A 25,517-nucleotide genomic window follows, 5' to 3' on the forward strand; every position below is an offset into this window, starting at 1 on the left:
CGGAGCGTTTCAGGCGCTTTATCCATCAAATCCGCAGCGGCGCTACTAGGAAACTTCTTCCACCTCTCAAGCTAAGAGAGGTGGGAGGCACCTTCCCCCAACCTAATGAGTATTCATAAAGGCAATTCAGCCTCGCGCCCAGACCCAAGGGGACGGTACTTATCTTGCCGCCCCGCCCCTTCAGTATGGCGCTCCTCGGAGTGGGCGTATCTAAAAACACGACGTGCCCCGCTCCCTTGCTGAATATTGATGAGGCGTCTTTCGAAGCGTGTTGTCGTCTCGCCTGGCGCGCCCTGCGATTGGTCAAGCCCATGTATGCGTGGTGACGCGCGTCGCGGCGGTGCGGGTCCCGATTGCTGCAGCCGCTTGTCAGTGTGACGAAGATTGGCACCCAGGTAAGCGCTGTCACTCAAACCTGCTCTTAGCCAGCCAGCCATCCATCACGGCGCGCCCGCCGCCAGTATCGGCCGGCTTGGCTCAGTTGCGCCAATAGATCCGGGATGTGGGGGAACATAGGGGGAGGTGAACCCGCAACATGGAAAAGCGGGATAGGGGCATAGGCACCGTAACTTACTCGGAGGGGGGTTAGGGGCGTCGGCGGTCTGGAGCGAGGAAGGAAAGGGAGGGGGAGTGAGGAAGTTTCTGGAACAGCCGCCGACTGGCCGTTGCTTTTGTAGGAAGAGGAGGTGGCGGCGGCGGCGGCGGCGCGCGCACACACACCGAGGCGGGGGAGGTGTCGCGCGCTTCGATGTGGGAGGGGGAGAGAAAAGGGCAGCAGCTGTTCGTGGTGCGACGGGTGGGCGTATGGGGGAACCGCGAGGGCGGTATTTAAAGGGGCCGTTTCGGGGGCATTCCTGTAGACATGGAGAAGTGGAAGAGGAATTGAACATTCAGCGGGGTTTCCCCTACAGCCGCTTTTCCTCGCTCGCTTCTTTTTCTAACTCGCTTGGGCCCCTGAGAAAAGCCCTCCACGTCCCTCCCCCCCCCGTTTTTCCACAGGTTCGCAGCTGCTTTTTCGGAGCTTGAAATAATCCCCCTTTTGCACGTGAACTGACGTGGGGGGATTCATAGTTGAAGTATTGGGGAATCCGAGGGGGTTGTTGTTATTGTAATCTGGTTGTCAACAATAAATGTGGAGGGGACCTCTATCGCTGCTTTGTTTCTGAGCCGTTTTTGGGTGTTTGCTTGGCGACCTGTTTTCAGTCACGCAAAAATCAGGAATATATATATATATATATTCGCATACTCTCCACCCCACTTCTCAAAAGGGAGAAGAGAATCTTACAATACATTTTCAAACCAGCAGACAGTCTCCCACGAATTTGTATCCCCTGGCTAAATTGAAAAAGGCACTAAATGACGTTAATGCCAGAACTTGGCAGACCTGGAAATACGAATTATTCTTTGATTCAAGTACTAAGTGTTGAGTATGTGAGCAGATAATGTGTACTTCTTGCCCTGTTTGATATTGGTAAACATTTTGTGATAACCACTAACCGTGTTTATTGTGATAGATGAAGATTGCAACTTGAAAAAGAATGCTAGTTTTCCAGTTCATTAGTTAAAACATTAAGCGTTTAAATGAGTGAGCAAACTGTATCTTTCAAAGTTATACTAAGAACCTTATCCCAATATGCACATTTGAAGTTTTAGATTCCTTTATTTTGATTTTGTGTACCAAGAACAGCAATAATATAAATGATGCTGCAGAATTAGTTTAAACACAGATTTCGAAGGATTCATGATAATATAAATGCTAGGTGCAAATCTTGAAATTTACCTACAGTAATAGAACTTTAATAATCAAAGCGACATTTCCAATTTATTGCACACATGACCATTTTACATGCATACAGTTTTTACACTAAAATATCAAAGATTTGTTTCAGATCACAAATTTTCTGCTTGGGAAAAAAATGGAACTTTAATATTCATAAATATAGCGGATGGGTGTGTATTATCTAATTTTGTATAAATTTTTTTCAGGAGAATAATACAGTGCATTACAACCAAGTTCTTACTCAAATAATTTTACTTAATTGTTCATCAGTAGTTCTTGAAATCTCGGTGAGAATTGGGTTCATCTTTTGATAGACAAGTGGAGGCCGGTGGCACCAAGAATATATATAAGGCTGAAGAAATCCCCCATTCTTGAAAACATTGAGTCACACATGGCATTTTTTAGTTGTCTAATGCTAGATGCTAGAATAAAGTCTTGAAACCAAGATGCTTAGAATGCTGAAAGGGCCATGAAATGCTTCAAATTCAATCTTCAGTAGCTGCTTTGAATGTGTGGAAATGTAGCATTGATTTGCAATATTTTAAAACAGCTGTATCTTTCTGGGATTGATGCAAAAGTACTACCATTTTTGTAAAAAAAACTTGGGGATTGAATTCAAAGTACTGCATAATACTAAATGTCCTGGTAAATACAGATGAACAATAAGGAAAGATTCCTGAGTATTCATGTACTAAGAAACGAGGATTGTAGGAGTGGGTAATTTTACTAAGCTACAAGTTATTATATTTTAGTGTTGGCTAGAAATGGCTTTTTTCATCATAATTTCAATAATACAATGCCTACATAGAATAGTAAACTTTGCTTGCATGTTGGAATTTATTTTTGATTTCACTGAAGAAAGCAAAATATTGAATATCTAACAAATTATAAAGTGACAGTTCTAAATAATAGGACAACAGAAATCAATTGAATTTCCATTAATTTTCCGATAATTGATTTTGAAAGGCAGGATATCAATCTAATAATAAATAAACAATTCAGAAGTGATGCATTTCTTTGTTTGGTTGTTGTGAATTGTCCAGTTGACGAGAGTCAGGTGTCATAAAAGTTCAATATATTATAAGTATTGTTATTCCTGTTGTTTTTATGTTTGTCTTACTGCTTTTAGCTTGGACCCTACCTCATGGTCATTTTCATATTGTAAATTAATTGTTCATCTTAAAATATACTTTTATTTTCTAGTCCCTGTTTCAATTCCACAGTTTGTAATTTGTGTTAATTATTATATAATAGTTAAGCATATAAACTATTATATAACTAAGAGTCACAATCTTTTAACTATTTTAGGGGTACATTAAAGACTTGGTTATAATTACAAGGCAATGCGGCTAGGAATGAAGGTACAAGAAAATGATAAATTGGCATCCTTTTGCAACACTATTTTATTGTAAATTGTTACTTGAGACAAAAATTCAAATTGTTTTAAATGTTTCAATTACTTGGCCTCATGTTTTTTTTATTCTTAATGCTGTGTATAAAGCATGTTTTTAAAAATTTGAATTGGCTTTACATTTGATATTTGAGTGGTATGCTGATGACCACATCCAAAGAGCAATTTTTTTACTTAAATTTAATTAAAATAAAACGCTTGGCAGTAATGGTTATATTCCAATTGTAATTTTCCTACCCTCTTAAGAATTACAACTTTGAGCTACTCTTTTGGGAATTCTAATTGACATCACTCTGCACACTATTTGCCTATGATATTTTATTAAAATAATGTAATTTTATGATATTACTTTCAACTTTACATTCAATGTTAATATAAAATATTTTTAAAGCATAATTAAGTTTCAGATTTGAGGTAAGGTTCAGTTACTTGAACAATTGTTTATTTGAGTTGGGATCACACACAAATAATTCAGATGGTGCTTAAATGAGAATATAAATATTCTAGTCAGATGTTCAACCCTTGGTTTCTTAAATCATATTAAGATATGACATATCAGTTTACAAATGCTGTATTCAGCACACATTTAGGAGCAAGACCTGAAGCAGCAGTAATTTATTGCAAAGTAAAATCAGTTGAACGAACTGCTTGAACAATTCCATAATATGGTAACATATAATCTTATCACAAACATGATATTGTATAATGGCAGCATCAAAATAAAAAATAACCAAATTACACAATGGTTTTTTTCTTGTAACAGTTTGTATTTCCACTAAAAAAAATATTTACTTCCTTGAAGAAGGTAAAAGTACAGATAGTCCTTGACTTGCAACTACAATTGAGCCCAAAATTTCTATTAAGTGAGGAAGTTGTTAAAGAGAGTTGTGCCTCATTTTACAACCTTTTTCCCACAGTTATTAAACGAATCACTACAGTTTTTAAGTGAATTATGTGGTTGTTAAATGAATCTCGCTTCCCCCATTGAGACTGCTTGTCAGAAGCTGGCTGGGAAGGTTACAAATTTTGATCACATTTTATTTTATTTATTTAATTTTATTTTATTTTTGAATTTGTATACTGCCCTTCTCCCTGAGGACTCAGGGCGGTGAACAGCCAAATAAAAACATCAAATACAAATATTAAAACACATTTTAAAAATATATATAGATTTGGCCCCATTAATTAAAACGATAAACAAAACAAAACAATTAAAAAAACCCTTAAAAAGAAATTAAGCCAGCCCGGCTTGTTGAAAAAAGAAAGTTTTAAGGGCATGGCGGAAGGCACTGAGGTCATGGATTCTCCTTATCTCAGGGGGCAACTGATTCCAGAGGGTGGGTACCCCCACAGAGAAGGCCCTCCCCCTGGGGGTCACCAGCCTGCATTGTTTGGCTGATGGCACCCCGAGGAAGCCCTCTCTCTGGGAGCGCACGGGTCGGTGGGAGGTCGTCGGTGGCAGCAGGCGGTCTCGAAGATAGCTAGGCCCGATGCCATGGAGCACTTTAAAGGTGATAACCAACACCTTGAAGCGCACCCGGAAGACCACCGGGAGCCAGTGCAGTTCACGCAGGAGCGGTGTTACATGGGAGCGCCACGCTGCTCCCGTCACTACCCGCGCTGCTGCGTTCTGGACCAGTTGGAGCCTCCGGGTGCTCTTCAAGGGGAGCCCCATGTAGAGAGCATTGCAGTAATCAAGGCGAGAGGTTACGAGGGCATGAGTGACTGTGCACAAGGAATCCCAATCAAGAAAGGGCCGCAACTGGCGGATCAGGCGAACCTGATAAAAGGTCCCCCTGGTTACAGCTGTCAGATGTTCCTCCAAGGACAGCTGCGTATCCAGGAGGACTCCCAGATTGCGAGCCCTCTCTGTGGGGGCCAAAGACTCGCCCCCAATAGTCAGTGATGGAGTCAACTGACCATATCGGGATGCCGGGAACCACAGCCACTCAGTCTTGGAAGGGTTGAGCTTGAGCCTGTTCCTCCCCATCCAGATCCGTACAGCCTCCAGGCACTGGGACATCACTTCAAGGGCATCGTTGGGGTGGCCTGGGGTGGAGATGTACAGCTGAGTATCATCAGCGTACTGATGGTATCTCACCCCAAAGCCACGGATGATCTCGCCCAGCGGCTTCACATAAATGTTGAACAGGAGGGGCAAGAGGACCGACCCCTGAGGCACTCCACGTATAAGAGGCCTCGAGGTCGACCTCTGCCCCCCTGCCAACACGAACTGCGACCGGTCGGAGAGAAAGGAGGAGAACCACCGTAACACGGTGCCCCCCATCCCCAACTCTTCCAACCGGTGCAGCATGATACCATGGTCGATGGTATCAAAAGCCGCTGAGAGGTCTAACAGGACCAGAACAGAGGAGCAACCCCCGTCCCGAGCCCTCCAGAGATCATCAACCAACGCGACCAATGCCGTTTCCGTGCTGTGCCCAGGCCTGAAACCAGACTGGAACGGATCCAGATAGGATGTTTCCTCCAGGAATTGCGGGAACTGTCGCGCGACCACACTCTCAACAACCTTCGCCAGAAAGCGAAGGTTGGAGACAGGACAGTAGTTGGCCAATATTGCCGGATCCAGGGACGGCTTCTTGAGGAGAGGCCTCACCACCGCCTCTTTCAAGGCCGCGGGGAAGTAACCCTCACTCAACGAAGCGTTGATAACACCCTGGAGCCAGCCTCGTGTAACCTCCCAGGAGGCCAGTACCAACCAGGAGGGACACGGGTCCAGTAAACATGTGGCCGCACTAAGTCTCCCCAAAATCCTGTCCACATCATCGGGAGTCACAGCGTCAAACTCCTCCCAGATAACATTCTCAAGACTATTCCTCGTCACCCTGCCCTGATCCACCCAGTCAGAGTCCAAGTCCCCCCGGATCTGAGCGATTTTGTCATGCAGGTATTGTCCGAAATCCTCCGCCCTGCCTTCCAAGGGATCCTCCCGCGCTCCCAGGTGGAGCAGGGAGCGGGTTACCCTGAACAGGGCAGCCGGACGATTCCCTGATGACGCAATAGAGGCGGAAAAGTAATTAAACTTTGCCGTCTTTATCGCCACTAGGTAGGTCTTAATATGCGACCTTACCAGTGTTCGGTCAGATTCAGCGCGACTGGCCCTCCAATTGCTCTCTAGGCGTGTTTTCCGGCATTTCATCTCCCTCAGCTCCTCGGTGAACCAAGGAGCCGCGAGGGATCGACACCGGGTCAGAGGCCGCAAAGGCATGACTCGATCCAAGGCCCCACCAGCCGCCCGGTCCCAGGCAGCTAGGTCCTCGGCCGAGTCGTGTGCCAGATCATCAGGAATTGGCCCAAGCTCCGTCTGGAACCTATCAGGATCCATCAGGCGCCTGGGGCGGACCCATCTAATTGGGTCCGCCTCCCTGCGGCGGGGTGTAGCGGTACGAAGGTCCAGATGAAGGAGTGAGTGATCTGACCATGACAAGGGTTCCATATCTATATCCCCTATAACAAGATCACTCAACCACTGGTCAGAGACAAAAATCAAGTCTAGAGTGTGTCCCCCCACGTGAGTGGGGCCATGAACTAACTGGGTCAGGTCCATGGCCGTCATGGAAGCCATGAACTCCCGAGCCATCCCAGATGTTTCACCAACGGATGGCAAGTTGAAATCACCCATGACCATAAGCCTGGGTGTATCAACATGACCTCAGGACTGTGAGTTGCCAAGTGCCTGAGTTTTGATCATGTGACCATGGGGATGCTGCAGTGGTCATAAGTGTGAAAACTGGTCTTAAGTCTCTTTAAAGTGCTGTAACTGAACGGTCACTAAACAAATGGTTATAAATTGAGGACTACCTGTAACTTGTTTTGGCATTGTTTATAATTGGTAGACTCCTATTCAAATAGAATAAGTATAATTCACTTACAATACTATCAGCTACTCTCTTTGAAAGGAACATTGTAGTTGTTTGCTTTGTGCTGCACCCATCCCACTGGCAAAGTCAAAATTGTTTAATTGTGTACTGAAAATCATTCTGCAAGACAATTTTCTGCTTTGTTTCATCTGCCATCCCAGCAGAGGTGTATTCTGAGTACTTCAAAGCAGCTGCTGTGTGTTTTGGAGCAGCTGCAACTTCAGGAAGCAGATCCAGGTATGGCTACTAAGTGGCTCTCTTGAGATCTTCTGGGCATGTGTGTACATGCACAAAATGTGCTTCCTTTGGGATAACCAATGAATGCTTTGTGGAATGAGTAAATGAGTTTAATTTGGATCACAAATATAACAAGGTGTTTTGACATAAATCCTTAAATTATGCAAAACACTTTTCAAATTCTCTTAAGGATTCAGAAATGCTGCTTTTTAAAAATACAATGTAATAGTATTTCTGAATAAGAATCTATAATTGTTTGCAATTCTATCTGGAATGTTGATATAAGGCCCAATTTTATTGGGTGTATTTCAAAGTGCTGATTATCACCTACTAATCCCTTCATGTCACAGGGCTTTGTTATTTGCAGGACTAATGTTATCCATGTATCCAACCATTTTGCGGGGTGGGGAGGGTTGCATTGATACGGATATGAATGCTGCTTCAAGAGTAGAACATCAAGGTGTGTTTTTGATGTTTTTATTTTCAAACAGCTGTTTACTGTCCAGAATACTATGTCAAGTGCCTTGTCATATAAATTGAATAAATAAATAAATAAATAAAACTTTGCTCTGGAATAAAAGGCTGAATATTAATACATTTTAGAGTAATGAAAATATTAAATTTATGTTCCACATTAGTGGGATTTAGTTTTTTATTCACATTCTTTTAATAATATATATATATATATATTTGCCCTGTTTAGTGAAGGGGAAAAAAATCCCGATACGTCACGTGACACTGCCGTGACGACGCAAGTTTGACACCCCTGGTCTACACTATTTTTAAATGCTGCTATTTGCTACATTAATTCTTGCACCCCAATTTACAGTAGTAAACAAGCAGGATGGACTAATATAATTAAGAAGGAACCTATTAGCCTTTTCTCATTTGAGGGTAAGATATTTGTGAAAATATAGTAATCCAAAAAAAGTTTCAGAACGAAAACCACTACTCCCAAGAACCAGATTACTTCTGTCGTAGAAAAGATGTACCAAATATGTGTATCATAACAATTGTTGTAGGCACATATCAGTTGTGGAAAGAGGCTCATCACTGTTCGTTGAGTTTGCAACAGCATTTGAAAGTGCTTTTCAGTGGCACCAATTCCAGAAGATAAACTTGCTAAAATAGCCTCCTGAAGCAGCTGTACAAGGAATCATGAAATCTGTTCATGATAAAATGCCTGTCTGGAGTGGAGTGGAGTGCAGTACTGTTGCATCTTCCTTTCTGCTTAATAATCCACACACTCATACTGAAAGTCTTTGCCATCCGCTTTGATGGAGCAAAGTTCGAAGTTGAACAATTTTAATACTTTGATTCTGTTGTCCAGAAACAGAACCATCTGCCATAGCCAATGTCAACAATCAAATTGGCCTATCAAGCATTGACACAGTTCCTCTGGCAAGAAAAAAAAGCAGCGGAAGCATTGTTACCAATATGCTTATTTATTTATCATTAATACTATAGGTACTGTTGCTATATGGTGCAGAATTTTGGACCTTACCTCAAAACGATTTGGAAAATCCAGAGGTTTTCCAAATGTTCTGCCTACAGCAAATATTAGTATTTCAATCTGTGATAATATAACAAATGAAACAATGAATGGTGCAGCAGCCAAACTATGATAATGGATAAAATTCAAAAGCATAAATAAGAATGGTTTGGAGAAATCTGCAAAGTTCCATGCTCACTCACTGGTGGAAATCACATCCTGTTGGTTGTAAAAATACAGGAATCAGTTCCAAATAAGATGATGTAGGAAATCTTAGATTCAACCCAAAGGGGGAAAAAACTCTCACAATAAAGTTGGAAAAATATGTACATGATATTAGTGGATCCATAGTACCTACATCAAGACTCATTATCATATGTCAGCTAAGGTCTTCAAGCTCAACTCAGTTTTTAACAACACTTTTAACAACACACTTCAATAACAACACTTGTGTTGTTAAAATTTGTCACCAGAAAGTGAATTGAAAATTTAAAAATATAATTGTGGAACTAATTTCAAGTTTGAATGTTCTTTTTTCTTGTGAACATAGTACTACTTAGAATTCAAATTATAAGTTATGACTGAACTAAACATTACATCATTTTTTGAAAATGTTTTCCATTTTAATGAAAATAAATTAAATCTGCTATTCTTATTTCCCTGCTCATGCAAAGGCATGTAAATTATTTTCTCCAAAGAATATGATGGTATCAAAAGTCATATGTATGTTCTTCCATTCTTTTCATGTTTCTCTAAATATAAAAAAAATTGTAACACTGCAAACTTTTTTCTTTTCCTAATATTTTTTATTCTTCTGTTATAATCATCTACTTTTTTTGAAATCTATAATTTCTATTGTAACATGTTTTCTTTTCCCACATTTATTTTTATTTGACCAATATCTCCAATATGAACTTTTGGAGAAAATTATGTACTGGTTGGGCTTTTTCTTCTTCCACTAAAGATGAAATTCTGTGGCTATATTCCCACAGATTATCTTACTAGAAGTGTCAAATAGTTAAAAAGTAATTGTTGCTTCTATGGTTATAACTAGTTCAATTAAATGAAAATTGGTCTGCTACTTATTTAGGCATACCCTTCCCAGGAAATGAATACCAGAGGGGTAGTATGACAAGTAATTGAAATGCTGGACGTTATTTGCTAAGAAGAGAGAAAAGCATTGATTGGTAAGCACTGTTTATCTTACGACAAAAAAGAAATCCAAAAACCAATATCTTGCTGATCAGTCATTATATCAAAAATAATCCAATGAGGAAATTCCATTGTTCTGACTCTTGGAATTTTCTTTACTAGCCAACAGCCAAATTATTTTCAGTGTAATATCTTGCAGATCTGTGTACCTAAAGATTGCAATTGCAAGATTTTTCTATTAATGTCTCCAGAGAGAGTAATTGAAAATAGAGAAGTGCTATGTGATAATCTGCTCATATTCTTGTGTGCTGCTACATTATATTAATTGATATATTTATCCCTTTCACCACTAGAACTTGTTCCTTTAAAAAATATAGCATCCTGATCCTCACTGTTTGAATTACATTTCCATGCAAAATTAAAAAATACAGGGCAGGTTTATTTAAAACCTAATTTTAGTAATTAATACCTTATTGTTTTGAGAATAAGACGATAATGTCATCACAGAAAGAGAGAAGATGGTTCAATGGTCAGCTTGGTGAGAGATTTAGTTATCCAGTTGAGAAACAATAGTACTACAGTGATGGATATTGACACAGACAATATCTCACTTGATGGGTATAGATGAAAAAGGTTCCTGATAATATATCCATTTGACAGTATTGTATTTCTATAAAACAAAGTTCTTTGTTTTAAAAACTGTTAAATGATGATCTGAATGTGAAACAGATTTTCCTGCATTGGTATTGACCAGGTTTGACATTTATGTGGTTCCTTCTGAGCTGATAATTTCTTTATTTTGTTTTCTTTCGTTTTGTTTCCAACTTATATATCTCTTGAATGTCAATCTCAGAGCAAAAGAACCCCTGAAGATTCTTGCTTCCTTCAATGCTCCTTTACTTGAGAATTTTGGAGGTTTTTAAAAATGTGTAAAGCAAAGTGAAGAAAGAGCTATTTCACCAACACCATTATTGGATACAGATTCTTCTATAAATTAATGGCTCTAAACCAATTTATATTACCTTACATAGAATATTTTCATGTTCCTACATCTGCATGTTTTCTTTAATTTTTGAAAAACTACCTATTTTGCCTACTCTTATTACAGTATACATAGTAGCTTGGCATCACCAAAGAGTGGTTGTTATCTAACTCTGTGGACTGACTCATCCATATAAGTATAATTTATATGGATGAGTCAGTCCACAGAGTTAGATAACAACCACTCTTTGGTGATGCCAAGCTACTATACTTACTAAACTATACTTACACAGATATAAACTGTGGTAATTAAAAAAAACACCCTTATCATAGCAAAAATGGCTACTTCTAGTCTGAATATGGCCATTTTCAAAACCACATGGTGAAAATATACAGCTGAGCTGGACATGTAAATCAATTTTTTGTAAATTAAAAGATATGATGAATGTGTGAGAGAAGAATTAAGGTAGTTATAAATGGGTGGGTGCCTGTAAATGTGACAACAAATAAATACAAAAGTTTGTGGTTGAGAAACATCATGAATCTTTGTTCCTTGGTTTAGCCATTGAACAGTCTTCAAGAGAGAAAGAGTGTATACTAGTGTGCTACACTAGAAGGGACTTAAAAAGAACCAGTTTGTTATACCATCTGATCCCATGACTGCACCAGTATCCATATTCATTCAACCAAATAATCTGAAAGAACATTTTCCTAATTCCCAAAAGGTTGGTTTTGCATTATTTTCTTTCAGATATTTTTGTGGTACATTTCTATTTTGTTTGGGCATGTGAAAACCCATCTACAATTTGGACAAAAATTATGATTATCAGTATTTTATGACAATAACAAGCATATATATGAAAGAACACATTTTTTAACTGCACACAGATTTCAACAATTCTATAATTTTCTTTCAAAATACTAATATTCTTTATGGTTTCTTTTCAGCAAAAAAAATTGAACTAAGAAATGAATTGACTTCAAAGCAACTCTCAGTAACCATGATGGCAACACAGACATTAAGTATAGACAACTATCAAGATGGGCAACAAGTAAGACTTTTTTTACAAAAGTTCATATGATATGAATTACCTATAGAATACAAAAATCATGCTTCTGACTTATATATTATCCATTTCTTTTTTTACACAGTTTATGGATTCCACATTGGATATTATCTCTTTATGAGTCTAGGTTAAATAAACTCAGTCTACTTGACTCTTCTTGCCAATAGCAATAGTTAAACAGATTACAATGAATACTTTCTGGTTTGTTTAGTATAATATGCAAATTGATTTTATAATTTTCTTTGCCGAACAACCAATTAATGTCTCTTTTCAACATTGAATTGTGAAGGGGTTAAAGATCCAGAATCCAAATTCATTCATCATATCTTGAAAGACTTTCTGCAATTGTTTGAATCTTCTGGCAAGAAGAGTCAATCAGATTCTACCAGTATATTGTTGATTATAAAATAAAGTAAAATAAAATAAAGCTGAGGAGGCATGAAGTGCGAATATAACCAAGGTGGAATCTTAAGTTCTTTTCCTTGCCTTAAGTATTCTGGAAAAAAATTGCATTGAATATTATAAATCTATTCAGCTATTATTTAAATCTAGTTTAAATAATTGTTTTTGTATGGTTTTTAGTTGTTTTAGTTATATTTTATTAAGACTGTGAGTCATTATGTGTGCCTACGTAAGTCTATGTGCCTACATGAATGAATGAATGAACAACATTGATTTTATTTTCATCATAACACTTTTGTTTTCAAATAAGGATACTGTTGAGGTTCTCAACTGTGGTTTTTTTCTTTTTCACTGATCTGTTTTCTTCCATTACCTACTGTAAAATGAATTATGGCACTTTAATAGAAATCTGCCATTTTACTAGGGGCTATCATTGCTTAGAAATGAAAACCACTCATCTTTTTTACCCTGTAACAAGATTGGATTTCTATTTCAAACAAATTAGTGGCTGTAATATCTTTGGATTTGTAATGTGTTACAAACTAAGAAAGATGCTTAGTTAAATCTCATTGGCACATCAACAACAACAACAACAACAACAACAATAACAACAACAACAATAACAATAACAACAATAATAATCTAATTGACAAAATGGTACTAAAAATGCAAAATGAAGAAAAATGAATTTAAATATGGCATGGATTAATTACTAGAAGGCATTTGACTCATTACCCCACAGCTGGATTAATGCCTGTCTGGAAAACTTTGAAATCAACAAAAATATATGTACATTTTTGAAAGCAAATATGCAAAAATGGAAAACAGTTCTAACAGCAAATGGGGAGAACATTGGTGAAGTCAACATCAGACAAGGAATCTTCCAAGGTGAAGATTCCTTCACCTTCCAAGGTGAAGATTCCTTCACCTTCCAAGGTGAAGATTCACTTTCACCACTACTGTTCAACATCTCATTAATTCCATTGACAATAATCCTATGAAACACAAAAACACAAATTTTGGGATACCAAATCTCAAGCCCACATGGCAGATAAATCATCTACTATACACGGATGACTTAAAACTATGCGAAAAGCCCCACTGAACTTGAATCAATACTCAATAAAGTTCAGCAGCGACATCAGAATTAACTTTGGACTTGAAAAATGTGCTATATTATCCATGCAGCAAGGAAAAATGGAAAAAATAGAAGGAATAGAACTGGAAATGGAAGCATCATGAAAGCATTAGCAAAGGATGATGGTTACAAATACCTAGGCATATTGGAAACAGATTTTTTTTTTGTATATGTTTTATTCACACTTTTTCTTTAACAACCAACATTTTTTTGTGGACAATGTAATGTCTGGATTGACATATTTTTCACACAGTGCTCACAGTAATAATACAATCACATATACAGAATTTTTGTCCTCCAACTTCTAGCCTTAATGTGCTCATTATAATTCTAATATATTATTTTGTGTATCAATCAATATTTTACTATTTTCCCAATTTATCACTCGGTGTTCCACCACATTTTCAATATCTCAACTTTCTATAAATACCAATAGAATCAGTTATCAATAAGATTTAATCAGTCCCAAGATTATATCTAAGTCCTCTGAATTTATAGTCTTTAAATACTATATTTTCCTGTATATTTTTTACATCCTGTTGATCATAATTATACCTTTAAATATACCTAATCCTAGTCTTCCATCTCCTAATCTTAATGTATCTGGTATTTATAATAAATTCCATTATATGTCTACTTATATACTACTATTTTCCCAGTTTAAACTTGCCACTTATTTCTATTGTTACTATATTGCAAAATAGTATATCTCTATCCATATTACCCTCCATGGGTAAAATGAGGACCTGGTTTGTGGGGGCAATAAGCTGACTTTATAAAATATACAAAAGTATGAAGGCTATTGCTTAACGCATGGTAAGCTGCCCTGAGTCTCCGGAGAAGGGCGGCATATAAAAATAAATTTAATTTTTTTAAAAAAAAAATCATCTCTCAGCCTTTTAGGATTTCATCATTTATTGATTTTTTAGGGATTCTTTTATGTTTCTCTCTTAGAATCCTATATGTCTTTCTAGCATTTTTACACAAACTCATTGTTCCCTCTGTCTTACCCTTTATCTCCTTCTGCTGTATCTTTTGAATATCTATCCATGACCTTTCATTATTTTTGAAATATCTTCCCTTTCCCCCACCCTCTATTCTGTTATAAGCTCTTAGGGTTTTTTTTTTTTTTTTTAATTTGATTTATATGCCGCCCTTCTCCGGAGACTCAGGGCGGCTTACAGTGCGTTAAGCAATAGCCTTCATACTTTTGTATATTTATACAAAGTCAGCTTATTGCCCCCACAAACTGGGTCCTCATTTAACCTACCTTAGAAAGGATGGAAGGCTGAGTCAACCTTGAGCCTTGGAGAGATTCGAACCAGCAGTAAATTGCAGGCAGCTGTGTTAATAACAGGGTGCTTTAAACCACTGTAGTACCAAGGCTCTTGGTACTCTTTGATTTTTAGTATTTATTATTGCTGTCTTTTCAGTATTTTTGCCTGTTTTTAACTTATTTTTATCTTTTTGTATTTTATTTAGCTTTGTCACTTCCACCACTCCTTCTAATTTCTCAGCTGTTTTCTGTATATTACTGTGTTTCCCTGAAAACAAGCCCTCCCGGAAAATAAGCCCCCCGGAAAATATTTAAATGCATGCACAGCCATCCCCGCCATTTCCTCTGGTTAGGGTTAGGGAGACAGAGCTGGAAATCAGATAAGATGGCAAGAAGAGCCCTGTCTTGCTCCATGTGCCCCAAAATAATAAGACTTCCCCAAAAATAAGGCCAAGCGCTTTTTTGGGGAGGGCTTGTTTTCTCGGGGGGGAGGGGCTTATTTTAGCACATGCACTCAAAAGCTTGATTGGCCTTATTATCCGGGGAGATCTTATTTTTGGTTGACATTGACAGGTTGTACCTGCCAAGAAGAATAGGGGGCAGAGGGCTATTGCAAATCCATCAAACTGTAGAAGAAGAAAAATGAATTTGAATGACTATGTGAATCAAAGTACAGAAAAATTGCTAAAAGCTGTGAAAACAGAACATTATAAAAACAACAGAAACAAAGGCAGAATATAAGGAAAAACAGCTGGATGACAGATTAAGTGGATGGAAAAGCAAAGCTGTGCATGGACAGCACTTGAAAAACATTGAAGGAAAATATGATAACAACCTGACATGGGCAAAGCTTAAAATGGGAACCATCAAAAAAGAAATGGAAGGTTTAATACTTGCTGCTCAAGAACAAGCACTACAAACTAATGCCATGAAAGCGAAGATACAAAAATCCACTGACAATCCAAACTGCCGACATTGCAATGACAAAGTTGAAACTGTTTCACATTTAATATGTGAGTGCAGCAAAATCGCTCAAACTGATTACAAAGCTAGACATGACCGAGTTACTAAATTAATCCACTGGTCATTATGTAAAAAATATGACTTACCTGCATCCAAAAAGTCATGGGATGATAAAGTGGAAAAAGTCATCGAAAATGAGAAGGTGAAGATCTTGTGGGACTTTTGAATACAGACGGATCATCATGGCATAGGACCTAGTTATCTTTGAGACCGCCTGCTGCTACCGATGACCTCCCATCGACCTGTGCGCTCCCACAGAGAGGGCCTCCTCGGGTTGCCTTCAGCCAAACCATGTAGGCTGGTGACCCCCAGGGGGAGGGCCTTCTCTGTGGGAGCATCTACCCTCTGGAATCAGCTGCCCCCAGAGATAAGGAGAATCCAAGACCTTGGTGCCTTCCGCCGTGCCCTTAAAACTTTCTTTTTTCAGCAAGCCGGGCTGGCTTAACATATTTTTTAACATATTTTAAAATATTTTTTAATTGGTTTGTTATCTTAAATTGGGGCCAAATTAATATATATCCTTTTAATTGTTTTTAATGTTTGTATTGTATGTTTTTATCTGGCTGTACACCGCCCTGAGTCCCTCGGGAGAATGTGCGGTATATAAATTCGAAATAAAATAAAAATAAAAAATAAATTTGGAACACAGCACACCAGATATCACAGTTGTCGAAAACTGAAGTGTACAATATATTGCTCTACCAGGAGACACCAGAGTCAAAGAAAAGGAACTGGAAAAAATCATGAAATATCTCAACCTGGCCATTGAAACTACGTGATTATGGATGAAATACATAACAGTGATACCCACTGTCATCGCGGGACGTGGTATCATGTCCAAGAATTTTACAAAATATATCAAGAAATTGCAGCTTCCTGCAATAACACCAGGGGAACTGCAAAAAACTGTGCTACTCGGAATATCATACATTTTAAGAAGATACTTGGTTGATACCTAGGATGCTGGCAGCAAGCCGTATCAACCAGCACCAGTGATATTTGTATGTTCAGTTGACTGAGTTTCATGTTTAATGAATAAAAGTGATATAATCATTATCATCATTATCATTATCTGCCATCCATTAGCCTGAACCTCCTAACACATTCAGCTAAGGAGGTCCTGCAGTTTATGAATCCCTAGGTAAGTACAAAAAATGCTCTTTGGATTTTTCTGCCCAATTCCAACTTTATGCCAATGTTGAAATACAAACAATACAAACAGTTGAGTTATTATGCGAAGATACATTGAGAAGATTTTAACAAGGAATTCACTGAAGCTATAGATAGATAAATGAGTTTATAGGGGAAGGGGGTGAGGGGGGAATTTATAAAATTAAACAATCATATATGCAGAAATCTAGATCAAGTCAATGTAGCTAGCATATTTAAACTGTTGATGTATTAACTGATTGAATTAATAGTTTCCAAAATTTTTCACATAATGTGTCATAATCAGTGGTTGGATTCAACCGGTTCACACCACTTTGGCCGAACTGGTTGTTAAATTGCTGGCTGGCCCAGCCCCGCCCACCGGGGGTTGCCATTCAGGGTGGGGAAGCTGCAGGGGCATGACTGGGAGCTGCACTGATCAGTTAGGAGGCTGCAAATGAACTGACTGACCCGATCAGCTGGGAAGCTGGGAGGCTGTGAATGAACCAGCCGATCAGCTGGGAGGCTGCTCCCCACCACCTGCAGTCAGTTTTTAGCCTGGAGAGCTTCCTGCAAACTCCTGCAACAACCACCGTTCCCTCACTAACCTGCTTTCCAGCTCAGTTCTCTGGCATGCAGGGCAACAAAAGAAGACCATGTGACTACCACTTTAAAAAAAACTACAGACCTTCCAACTTCGTGATATCTCCCCCCCCCCCCCCCAGAAGTTGGAAGGTCTGACTGAAGGTTGTTTTTTAAACTGGTAGTCACATGGTCTTCTTTTGTTGCCCTGCAAGCAGGAGAATGGAACTGGAAAGCAGGTAAGTGAGGAAATGGTGGTTGCTCTGGACTGGTGTGGAAGTGGGGATTTTGCATTATGATTGCTCATAAGTAAGTAGGAACCAGTAAAAAGGAATGGAAAAATCTTTATCTGTGGATCACCGTTTTTCAATCTTGGCAAGTTTAAGATGCCTGGGGAATTCTGGGAATTGAAATCCATGCACCTTAAAGTTGCCAAAGTTGAGAAGCATGGGTCTACACTAGAGTTTAGGATTTTCCATTCCAGTTTTATTTAGAGTTTGGTGCAATTAAATATATCAGTTATGGTTTCCTTAACAAATAGTAATTAAAGCGATATGAACCATTACTGGACTTTTTGTGAGAAACTGAAATTAAAAGTTGATCTGTGCTTTGATGATTAAATATGGGATTATGGAAATAATGTGGACAAATGTTAATTTTCAAGTAAGAGTTTGATATATTTTGTACTATATCTGTACCAAAGAAGCTTGGAAGTCATTCTTTTTCGGTTTTCCTTCTTTTCCTCTTTCTTTCTTACATTTTCACTCCTTTCCTGAGCATTTTTTTTTCAAATCTGTTTTTTATTTGTTTATCCCTTAGCTTTGTATTTTTTTGATGTATGAAGGATGAAATACTTGCATAACAACAGCAAAACAGAGAAAGATTGTTAAGAGATCTGTCTGTTATATTACCATTGCTTAAATCTTCCATTTATGATCAACCACAATTACTTACTGAAAAAAGATATAAGAAAGATCATATGCCTATATCCATCTATCTATTTTTGTTAATTGTTTGTACTTTTTGTATAGTTGCCAAGTCATACCAACTTTCTGGCCACTTAGTAGGCTCTCTCTCCTTTGCTTAGAAAACAAACCATTTTCAGTGCAGCTGGCAATATAAAGCATATTTCTTTTCCAGCAAATGCAAGTAGTAACAGAATTAAAAACTGAGCAAGATCCAAACTGCTTAGAAACAGATGCAGGAGGATTGAGTCCTTCCCCAGTTGAATCTCAGACACCGATGGATGCAGACAAGCAGGCTATTTACAGGTAGTACTGTTGACCAATCTTAAGTGGTAAAGTATATTATTGTCTTTAATCTGTAGAGTGATTGTTCTCAAACTAAGGATGAAGTTTCTGGGATGTAATAGACAATCACAGTTGAAAGAGACCATACAAAACTCAATAGAGGATAGGATTCTGAAGCCTTCTTCCTTTCCGTAGCCAGACTCCTCTATGTTTCACCACTTTAGCCAAAATTGAGAACTACTGCAATTTTATTTTCTTGGGCAAGATCAGGTATACCTGTATTCAATGCTAGTATAAAATTGTATAGTAAAGAATAGGTACCTATCCCAGTGCACCCACAATGTAGAATCAGTACTTAAAAAGCTACCTAAACTCAAACATTTAACAGCAAGCACAGCAACAAACTTTATGTATTTTGAGTTCTTTATTATGTTGTATTTTCAGCCATTTTATTACTTACCTAAGTCAATGTTCTGCATGTTTACAAGTGAGTAAGCTCTATTAAAGTGAGACTGACAACTCAGTGAAGTAGCATAAGATAGTGCATATTTTATTTATTTAAGTAAGGTTTGTGATTTTTATTTCAGATTAAGAGTTTCTATTTGAATATAAATTTTAAAATGTTTGCATTAATTATATTTGTATCTCACCACAACCAAGGGCAAACTCTTGGTGCTCGGAACAAGAAAAAAAACCCAGTAAATAACAATAAAAATTAAGTTTACACTTGAGAATGCAATATACTATAGTTTCTTCCCAACAGTGCACAACACTGTTTAAGTGTTGTGCAGGTTTAAACAGCAAACAAAAGATTAGTTTTCTATTCCGGGTTAGATTAGCCATGAATACATAGCATCTTAATTGTTAATGTAATTTATTTTATTATGTATGCAGTGTCTAAATTATACATGTTTTATCATGTTGACTTACAATTTCTAGTCTTATAGTTTGCTCATCTTTAATTCCTAGGCATCCACTGTTTCCCTTATTAGCACTGTTATTTGAAAAATGTGAACAATCTACACAGGGTTCAGAAGGCACAACATCTGCAAGTTTTGATGTAGATATTGAAAACTTTGTTAGGAAACAGGAGAAGGAAGGAAAACCCTTTTTTTGTGAAGATCCAGAAACAGATAATTTAGTAAGTAAAAGCATTTTAGGAAAAGAGTGACATATTAATTTATGTTTCTTTTGTTGTATTTGTACAAATCTTGCTATTTAAAAATTATGTTTATTTTGACTCTTTATTTCATTCCTTGAAACCTGGGATAAAGTGTCCTTTGTTTCCAACATGGGCAATGTAACACATAAATATGGATCAAAGAAAGGAAGTATTTCTGCATACATTTCCAAATGTTATTTGGCAAACTGACCTTTTCCCATTATTTCTTGATTGTCCAACTCCAATGATTTTTATTAGCTAACATATAAAACAGTAGAAATATGGCCATCTCCTCATATAAACAAGCTATGCATCTCCACAAACTACCACAACCCCTAGTACAAAAGATTGTTCCCCCAAGGAAGTTTCTTTTTTTCCTCTCTTTGTTAGATAAATAGATTAATTTAGGGAATAAAATGAAGTGGCAAAGTGCCTATCTATTTAAACAACTACGAATTCAGAAAGCACTGAAATAAAGCCTTTTTAAAAACGACAATTAAGCAAAATCTAGCAAAATTTGTATTCCAATTAATGTTTAATGAACTGGTTAAGTTAAATAATATTCAGGTAGTCCTCGATTTATGACAATAATTGAGCCCAACATTTCCATTGCTAAACAAAGACAGTTATTGAGTTTTGCCTCATTTTATGACCTTTCTTGCCACAGTTGTTAAGTGAGTCACTGCATTTGTTAAGTTAGTTACATGGTTGTTAAATGAATCTGGCTTCTCCATTGACTTTGCTTGTCAGAAGGTCATAAAAGGTGATCATATGACCCTGGGATACTGCAATCTTCATAAATACATGCCAGTTGCCAAGCATCTGAATTTTGACCATGTGACCATGGGGATACTGCAATGTTCATAAATGTGGAAAATGTTCATAAGTCACTTACACAGTGTCAGTGTACAAAGTACGCTTTTCTGTACTGTTGTAACTTCGAACGGTCACTAAACTAATAATTGAAAACTAAAGACTACCTGTAATTGCAAGTAAAGCAGCATTAGCCAGCTATTTTATGAAAGTCAAACACAAGATTTATATGAATTCTGTTGTATAATTTGAGTAGCAGTATAGTATGATTTTCAGAAAAGCCTTCTCCAGATGACTTTGGTATTTAAAGTGAAATTAATAGAAAGATCCTCTCAGTGGTTGTTTTCATTAAAGAGGAGGGAAAAGTCTTCTAGGCTACCTTTTTCCTTTTAAATTGTAGCATTTCTATTACATTCAACAGCCAGCCATGTAGGAAATATTTTTGTTTCTTTCTTTTTGATAATATATATAATGTTTTTATTTATAATTGTCTGTGTTGCTTATAAAGTATGGTACCTTGTAAAGATCAGTATATACTGAAAGACAAGAATATAAATAATTATAGTGAATCTGTTTACCAGCAGGTTTTGTTCTATCCACTTTTAATATTAGGAAAAGCCCTGTTTCGTTAAACAGATACGTTATTATTATTATTATTATTATTATTATTATTATTATTATTATTATTATTATTATTATTATTATTACTATTATTGTTTTGTTACTTTATTTTGTGTATTTAATAACTTATTTCATTTTAATGGTTGTAAATTATAGTCACTGAACTTTATTTTAAACTCTGTCAGGGAGACCAGATATAAATACAGTATTGTAAATAAATGTAAACGAAATGCAGACATTTTTGTATGTTGTTTTAAAATTCTGTTTGTTTATCTTCAGATGGTAAAAGCAATTCAGGTTCTACGAATTCATCTGCTTGAGCTAGAAAAAGTTAATGAGCTCTGTAAAGATTTTTGTAGTCGTTATATTGCATGTCTAAAGACTAAAATGAACAGTGAAACTCTGCTAAGTGGGGAATCTGGGAGTCCTTATTCACCAGTACAACCCCAGGTAACTTTCATGATAAATCAAGTATATTTTCTTTATTGCTTTGTAATGTACCATATTCCCAAAAAAAATCAGATTAGATAAAAGAAGCTTTTTAAAAATCTTATAATATGCTTTCTTAATAATTTGATTAAATGCATAACAATGCAGTTTTAAAAAAGAAGATCTATGACTTGCCAATTAGCAATGTTTAATTCTTTGTGATGTTATTAAAGATACCAGGTTTCCCTTGTGCAGTTCTTAGTAATCCGGTACATGAAATTGTAATTCTTAAAGAATGACTATAATTTGTCAACTCTTTGTCTGCAGTCCAGCAACTTTAAACATGATAAAGATAGCTTGGATTTGCTGGAGCAGCTGTCTTCATGGAAAGAGTCACCAGAAAATGTGAGCAGTAGAGCAAAATTGACACAATTATCATTACACTTCTTTGGCACTGTTTCCTTGGCCTAAGTTTTGGGTTGGCTTTGTTCATCTCATTGTAAATAATGACCCTATCCATAATAGGGGAGTTCTCAGTGCAGAAAGAAAGTTCTTGATAGCTCTCTGTCATATACACATGACTTCAGAGCATAAAGTTCTTCTGATTTAGTAACTAAATCTAAGCACAAGAAACCATGTGCAAAAGAGACTAGTTGAAAAATATAAATAAGCAGGAATCATTCATCTCACGTTTTATTCATGAAATATCTCCTTTCCTGGCTGTCTTATGTTGGGAGAGGAATTTAAGAAAATGTGCTGCAAATATTAGACTAAGTCAACCTGGAAGCAGATTATTACCCTCTTTTTGCACATCCAAGAATCACTTACTACAGTTATTAAAAATCAATTGCATTATTTTCTGCCCTGTTAAGATGACAAACAATGAGAAATTCTAAAATTAAAACTTATGGCTTCACATAATTAAACAAAAACCAAAACTCCGAACTTCCTCTGTAAATCCAATAAAAGAAAATTTAAAAATCTATTTTAGCCACCAAAGTATATTAAGCAAGGTAAGGCAAAGCACTGGCGATCAAAAGATCAACCACCACTGCATTAACTGAAGGCATGAAAAGCTAACCTGAAACAATATGGCTTATAAATGTCCATCATTGACCTATGGACCTTTATTTTGCTATATAATAGTATAATTATTGAAAAATGTGTCCCAATTGGCAATTAAATTTTTATAATACTAATGAAAGTTATGTGATCCCCCCCCCAGTTCAGATAGTTATGTAATTTACTATTTCTGTTTAAACCTAAGTAATATGGGCACCAATACAGTCCTCAACTTACAACAATTCATTTGGTGCCCATCCAAAGTTACAATGGCACTGAAAAATGTGATTTATTACCATTTTTTAGAGTTATGACCTTTGCAGCATCCTCATGATCATGTGATCAAAATTCAGATGCTTGGCAACTGGTTCATATTTATGACTGTTGCTGTGTGCCAAGGTCATGTGATCACCTTTTGCAACCTGACAAACAAAGTGTATGGGGAAGCCATATTAACTTAACAACCAGGTTACTAACTTAAAAACTGCAGTGATTCACTTAACAACAGTGGCAAGAAAGATAGTAAAATGGGGCAAAACTCACTTAACAATATACATTTTAGGCTCAGTTGTGGTTGTAAGTTGAGGACTACCTGTATTTACATTTCAGAATGAGGTCTGCCAAAGTAAATTCTTCATATATTGGATCAGAGTTTATTGGAGATAAAATACAATAGAAAATAAATCTCTGCATGATAATATTTCTGCCCATGTGTTTACCATTTATGCACAGGTCAACAACACATGCATAAAATCTCATTTGGATTTAATGGACATTCTGCTGTAACCCTTCCCCATTATTATATCTCGACTAAAGTCACTATATTGTTTATGAGTAGACTGTCAGGGCCAATCCAAAATGCTGGTGTTAAATGTAAAAAACTTTTAACAGTGCAGTGCCAGGATATATTGGACAATACCTTGCAAAACTGTTTCTGCCCATTCAGTCTGGTCCTCAAGAGCTGACCTAAAAGTTCTCACCATTCTTGTGGTTATTACAGGCCTTCTCTGAAAGAGCCCCTACTTTTGGGGATACATTTCCCCCCCAAGGTCCAAGCATCTCTCACTTTCCTAAAATTCCATAACCAAATTTAAAAAGTTTTATTTCAACATGTTTTTGACCTCAGCTGCATGACTGACGCCAACTATCTTCGTTTGATCCTTGCTTTTTGGTGGTTTGTTTTTAATATTGATTTGCATTTAGTTATTTTATTATTATTATTATTATTATTATTATTATTATTATTATTATTATTATTATTATTATTATTATTATTTTATTTGGGGGGATGGAGGTGGGGATATTGTATATTGCCCAGACATGTTTGAGATTGGAATAGTATAAGTACTATGAAAAAATAAATCCTTTAAATAGTTTATAGTATTCATCTTCATTACTGTAAGAACTCTCCTAGAAATCCATTGGAAACATATATTTATCACTTACAGAAGAAAAATTAAGTTAATTATGAATAGTCTAAAAATAATATATGTTTTTAGAAAATTAATATTTCTTCATTGAATTTCATTTAACATTTCATGTCAAGCTCATGTCAACTTATTAAATTGCATTCTTGTATTTCATATATCAGATTGTATTTGTTTGATGATTTACTAATTTAGGTAAATATTTTAAATCTGAACTTTTAGCAAAATATTTTTAAAAATCATCTTTGCCGCGTAGGTTTAAGATGCTCAGGAGATCTTTAAGATTGAAAATCTGTACAATTTATTTATTCTTTCTTTTTTTTAAAAAAAAAATCAAGGTTAAGTACCAATAGCTATTTCCAAATATTCATCCCATTATTTCTAGCAATTTGATATACAAATTCAAGCTTTCACTATGTTAGGAATAGTATTGAGTGGTATAGGAACTATGGTGTGATTTCATTATAATTCCACATTCTTATGATTGCTTAAACTATTCTATGAATGTTTCAATATTAGAAAGAAAGCTAACATTTTAGAATCAACATATACATATTGTCAAATTATAATTTCTTTCTTATTTTTCCTTTCATTGAAATTGTTTTCATAACATATTTTTTAAATCATACTTGTCAATATCATATTTTTTTTCAAATCTCTCTCTGATTTGAAATAATTTAACAGAAATCATGGGAACATTCATAAATATAAAGCTATGTAATTCTTCTTGTTATTGTTTCTAGCAAATTCAAAGTGCCATCACAGGTACACTAAGTCCCCAAGGGATTGTGGTACCTGCATCAGCACTACAGCAGGGAAATGTAACTATGGCAACGGTTGCAGGTAAGAAACACTAAACATTTAAACGTTGCATTTTATCTAAGTGTGTGGATATATGTGTTCTTCTGGGTTTTTTTTTTTTTTAAATAGTTTTTATTAAATATAAATATTAAAAAAGACATACGTAACATATACACAACAAACATTTACACAACATATACACAAAAAAAGTGTAGTTTCTTCTTAAGCATTTTTTCAGAGTGACGTTCTACAATTCTACTTATAATATAATCCTTCACCTCTCTTTAGTCTAATAATTTTTTTTTATTACATATATATGTATCAATCGGTAATATATCCCCTATATTTTTTGTATATTTCTAATTTTTAACCAATTATACC

At 36.4% G+C, this 25,517-nt stretch overlaps 1 protein-coding gene across 9 annotated transcripts in view; it reads left to right on the forward strand.

The window, feature by feature from the left end:
- Window positions 1-225: 225 nt before the first annotated feature.
- Window positions 226-25,517, forward strand: part of PKNOX1 (PBX/knotted 1 homeobox 1) — a 38,280-nt gene continuing 12,988 nt past the window's right edge. Inside the window, exons 1-9 of one of the 9 annotated variants that reach the window (XM_034423920.3) lie at window positions 261-395; window positions 9,892-9,988; window positions 11,497-11,659; window positions 11,883-11,986; window positions 18,712-18,842; window positions 19,791-19,962; window positions 21,697-21,867; window positions 22,174-22,251; window positions 25,079-25,178. In XM_034423920.3, coding sequence (XP_034279811.1) covers window positions 11,936-11,986; window positions 18,712-18,842; window positions 19,791-19,962; window positions 21,697-21,867; window positions 22,174-22,251; window positions 25,079-25,178 — 703 coding nt within the window. In that variant the 5' untranslated portion in view covers window positions 261-395; window positions 9,892-9,988; window positions 11,497-11,659; window positions 11,883-11,935. Of the gene's footprint in view, window positions 396-9,891; window positions 9,989-11,496; window positions 11,660-11,882; window positions 11,987-18,711; window positions 18,843-19,790; window positions 19,963-21,696; window positions 21,868-22,173; window positions 22,252-25,078; window positions 25,179-25,517 lie in introns of all 9 variants that reach the window. The other 8 variants (XM_087895191.1, XM_034423919.3, XM_034423922.3 and 5 more) reach the window with 8 other exon arrangements.

The sequence above is a fragment of the Pantherophis guttatus genome, chromosome 5 (assembly GCF_059756535.1).
Source record: "Pantherophis guttatus breed Tessera chromosome 5, ASM5975653v1, whole genome shotgun sequence".
In the NCBI taxonomy this organism is placed as follows: Eukaryota; Metazoa; Chordata; class Lepidosauria; order Squamata; family Colubridae; genus Pantherophis; species Pantherophis guttatus.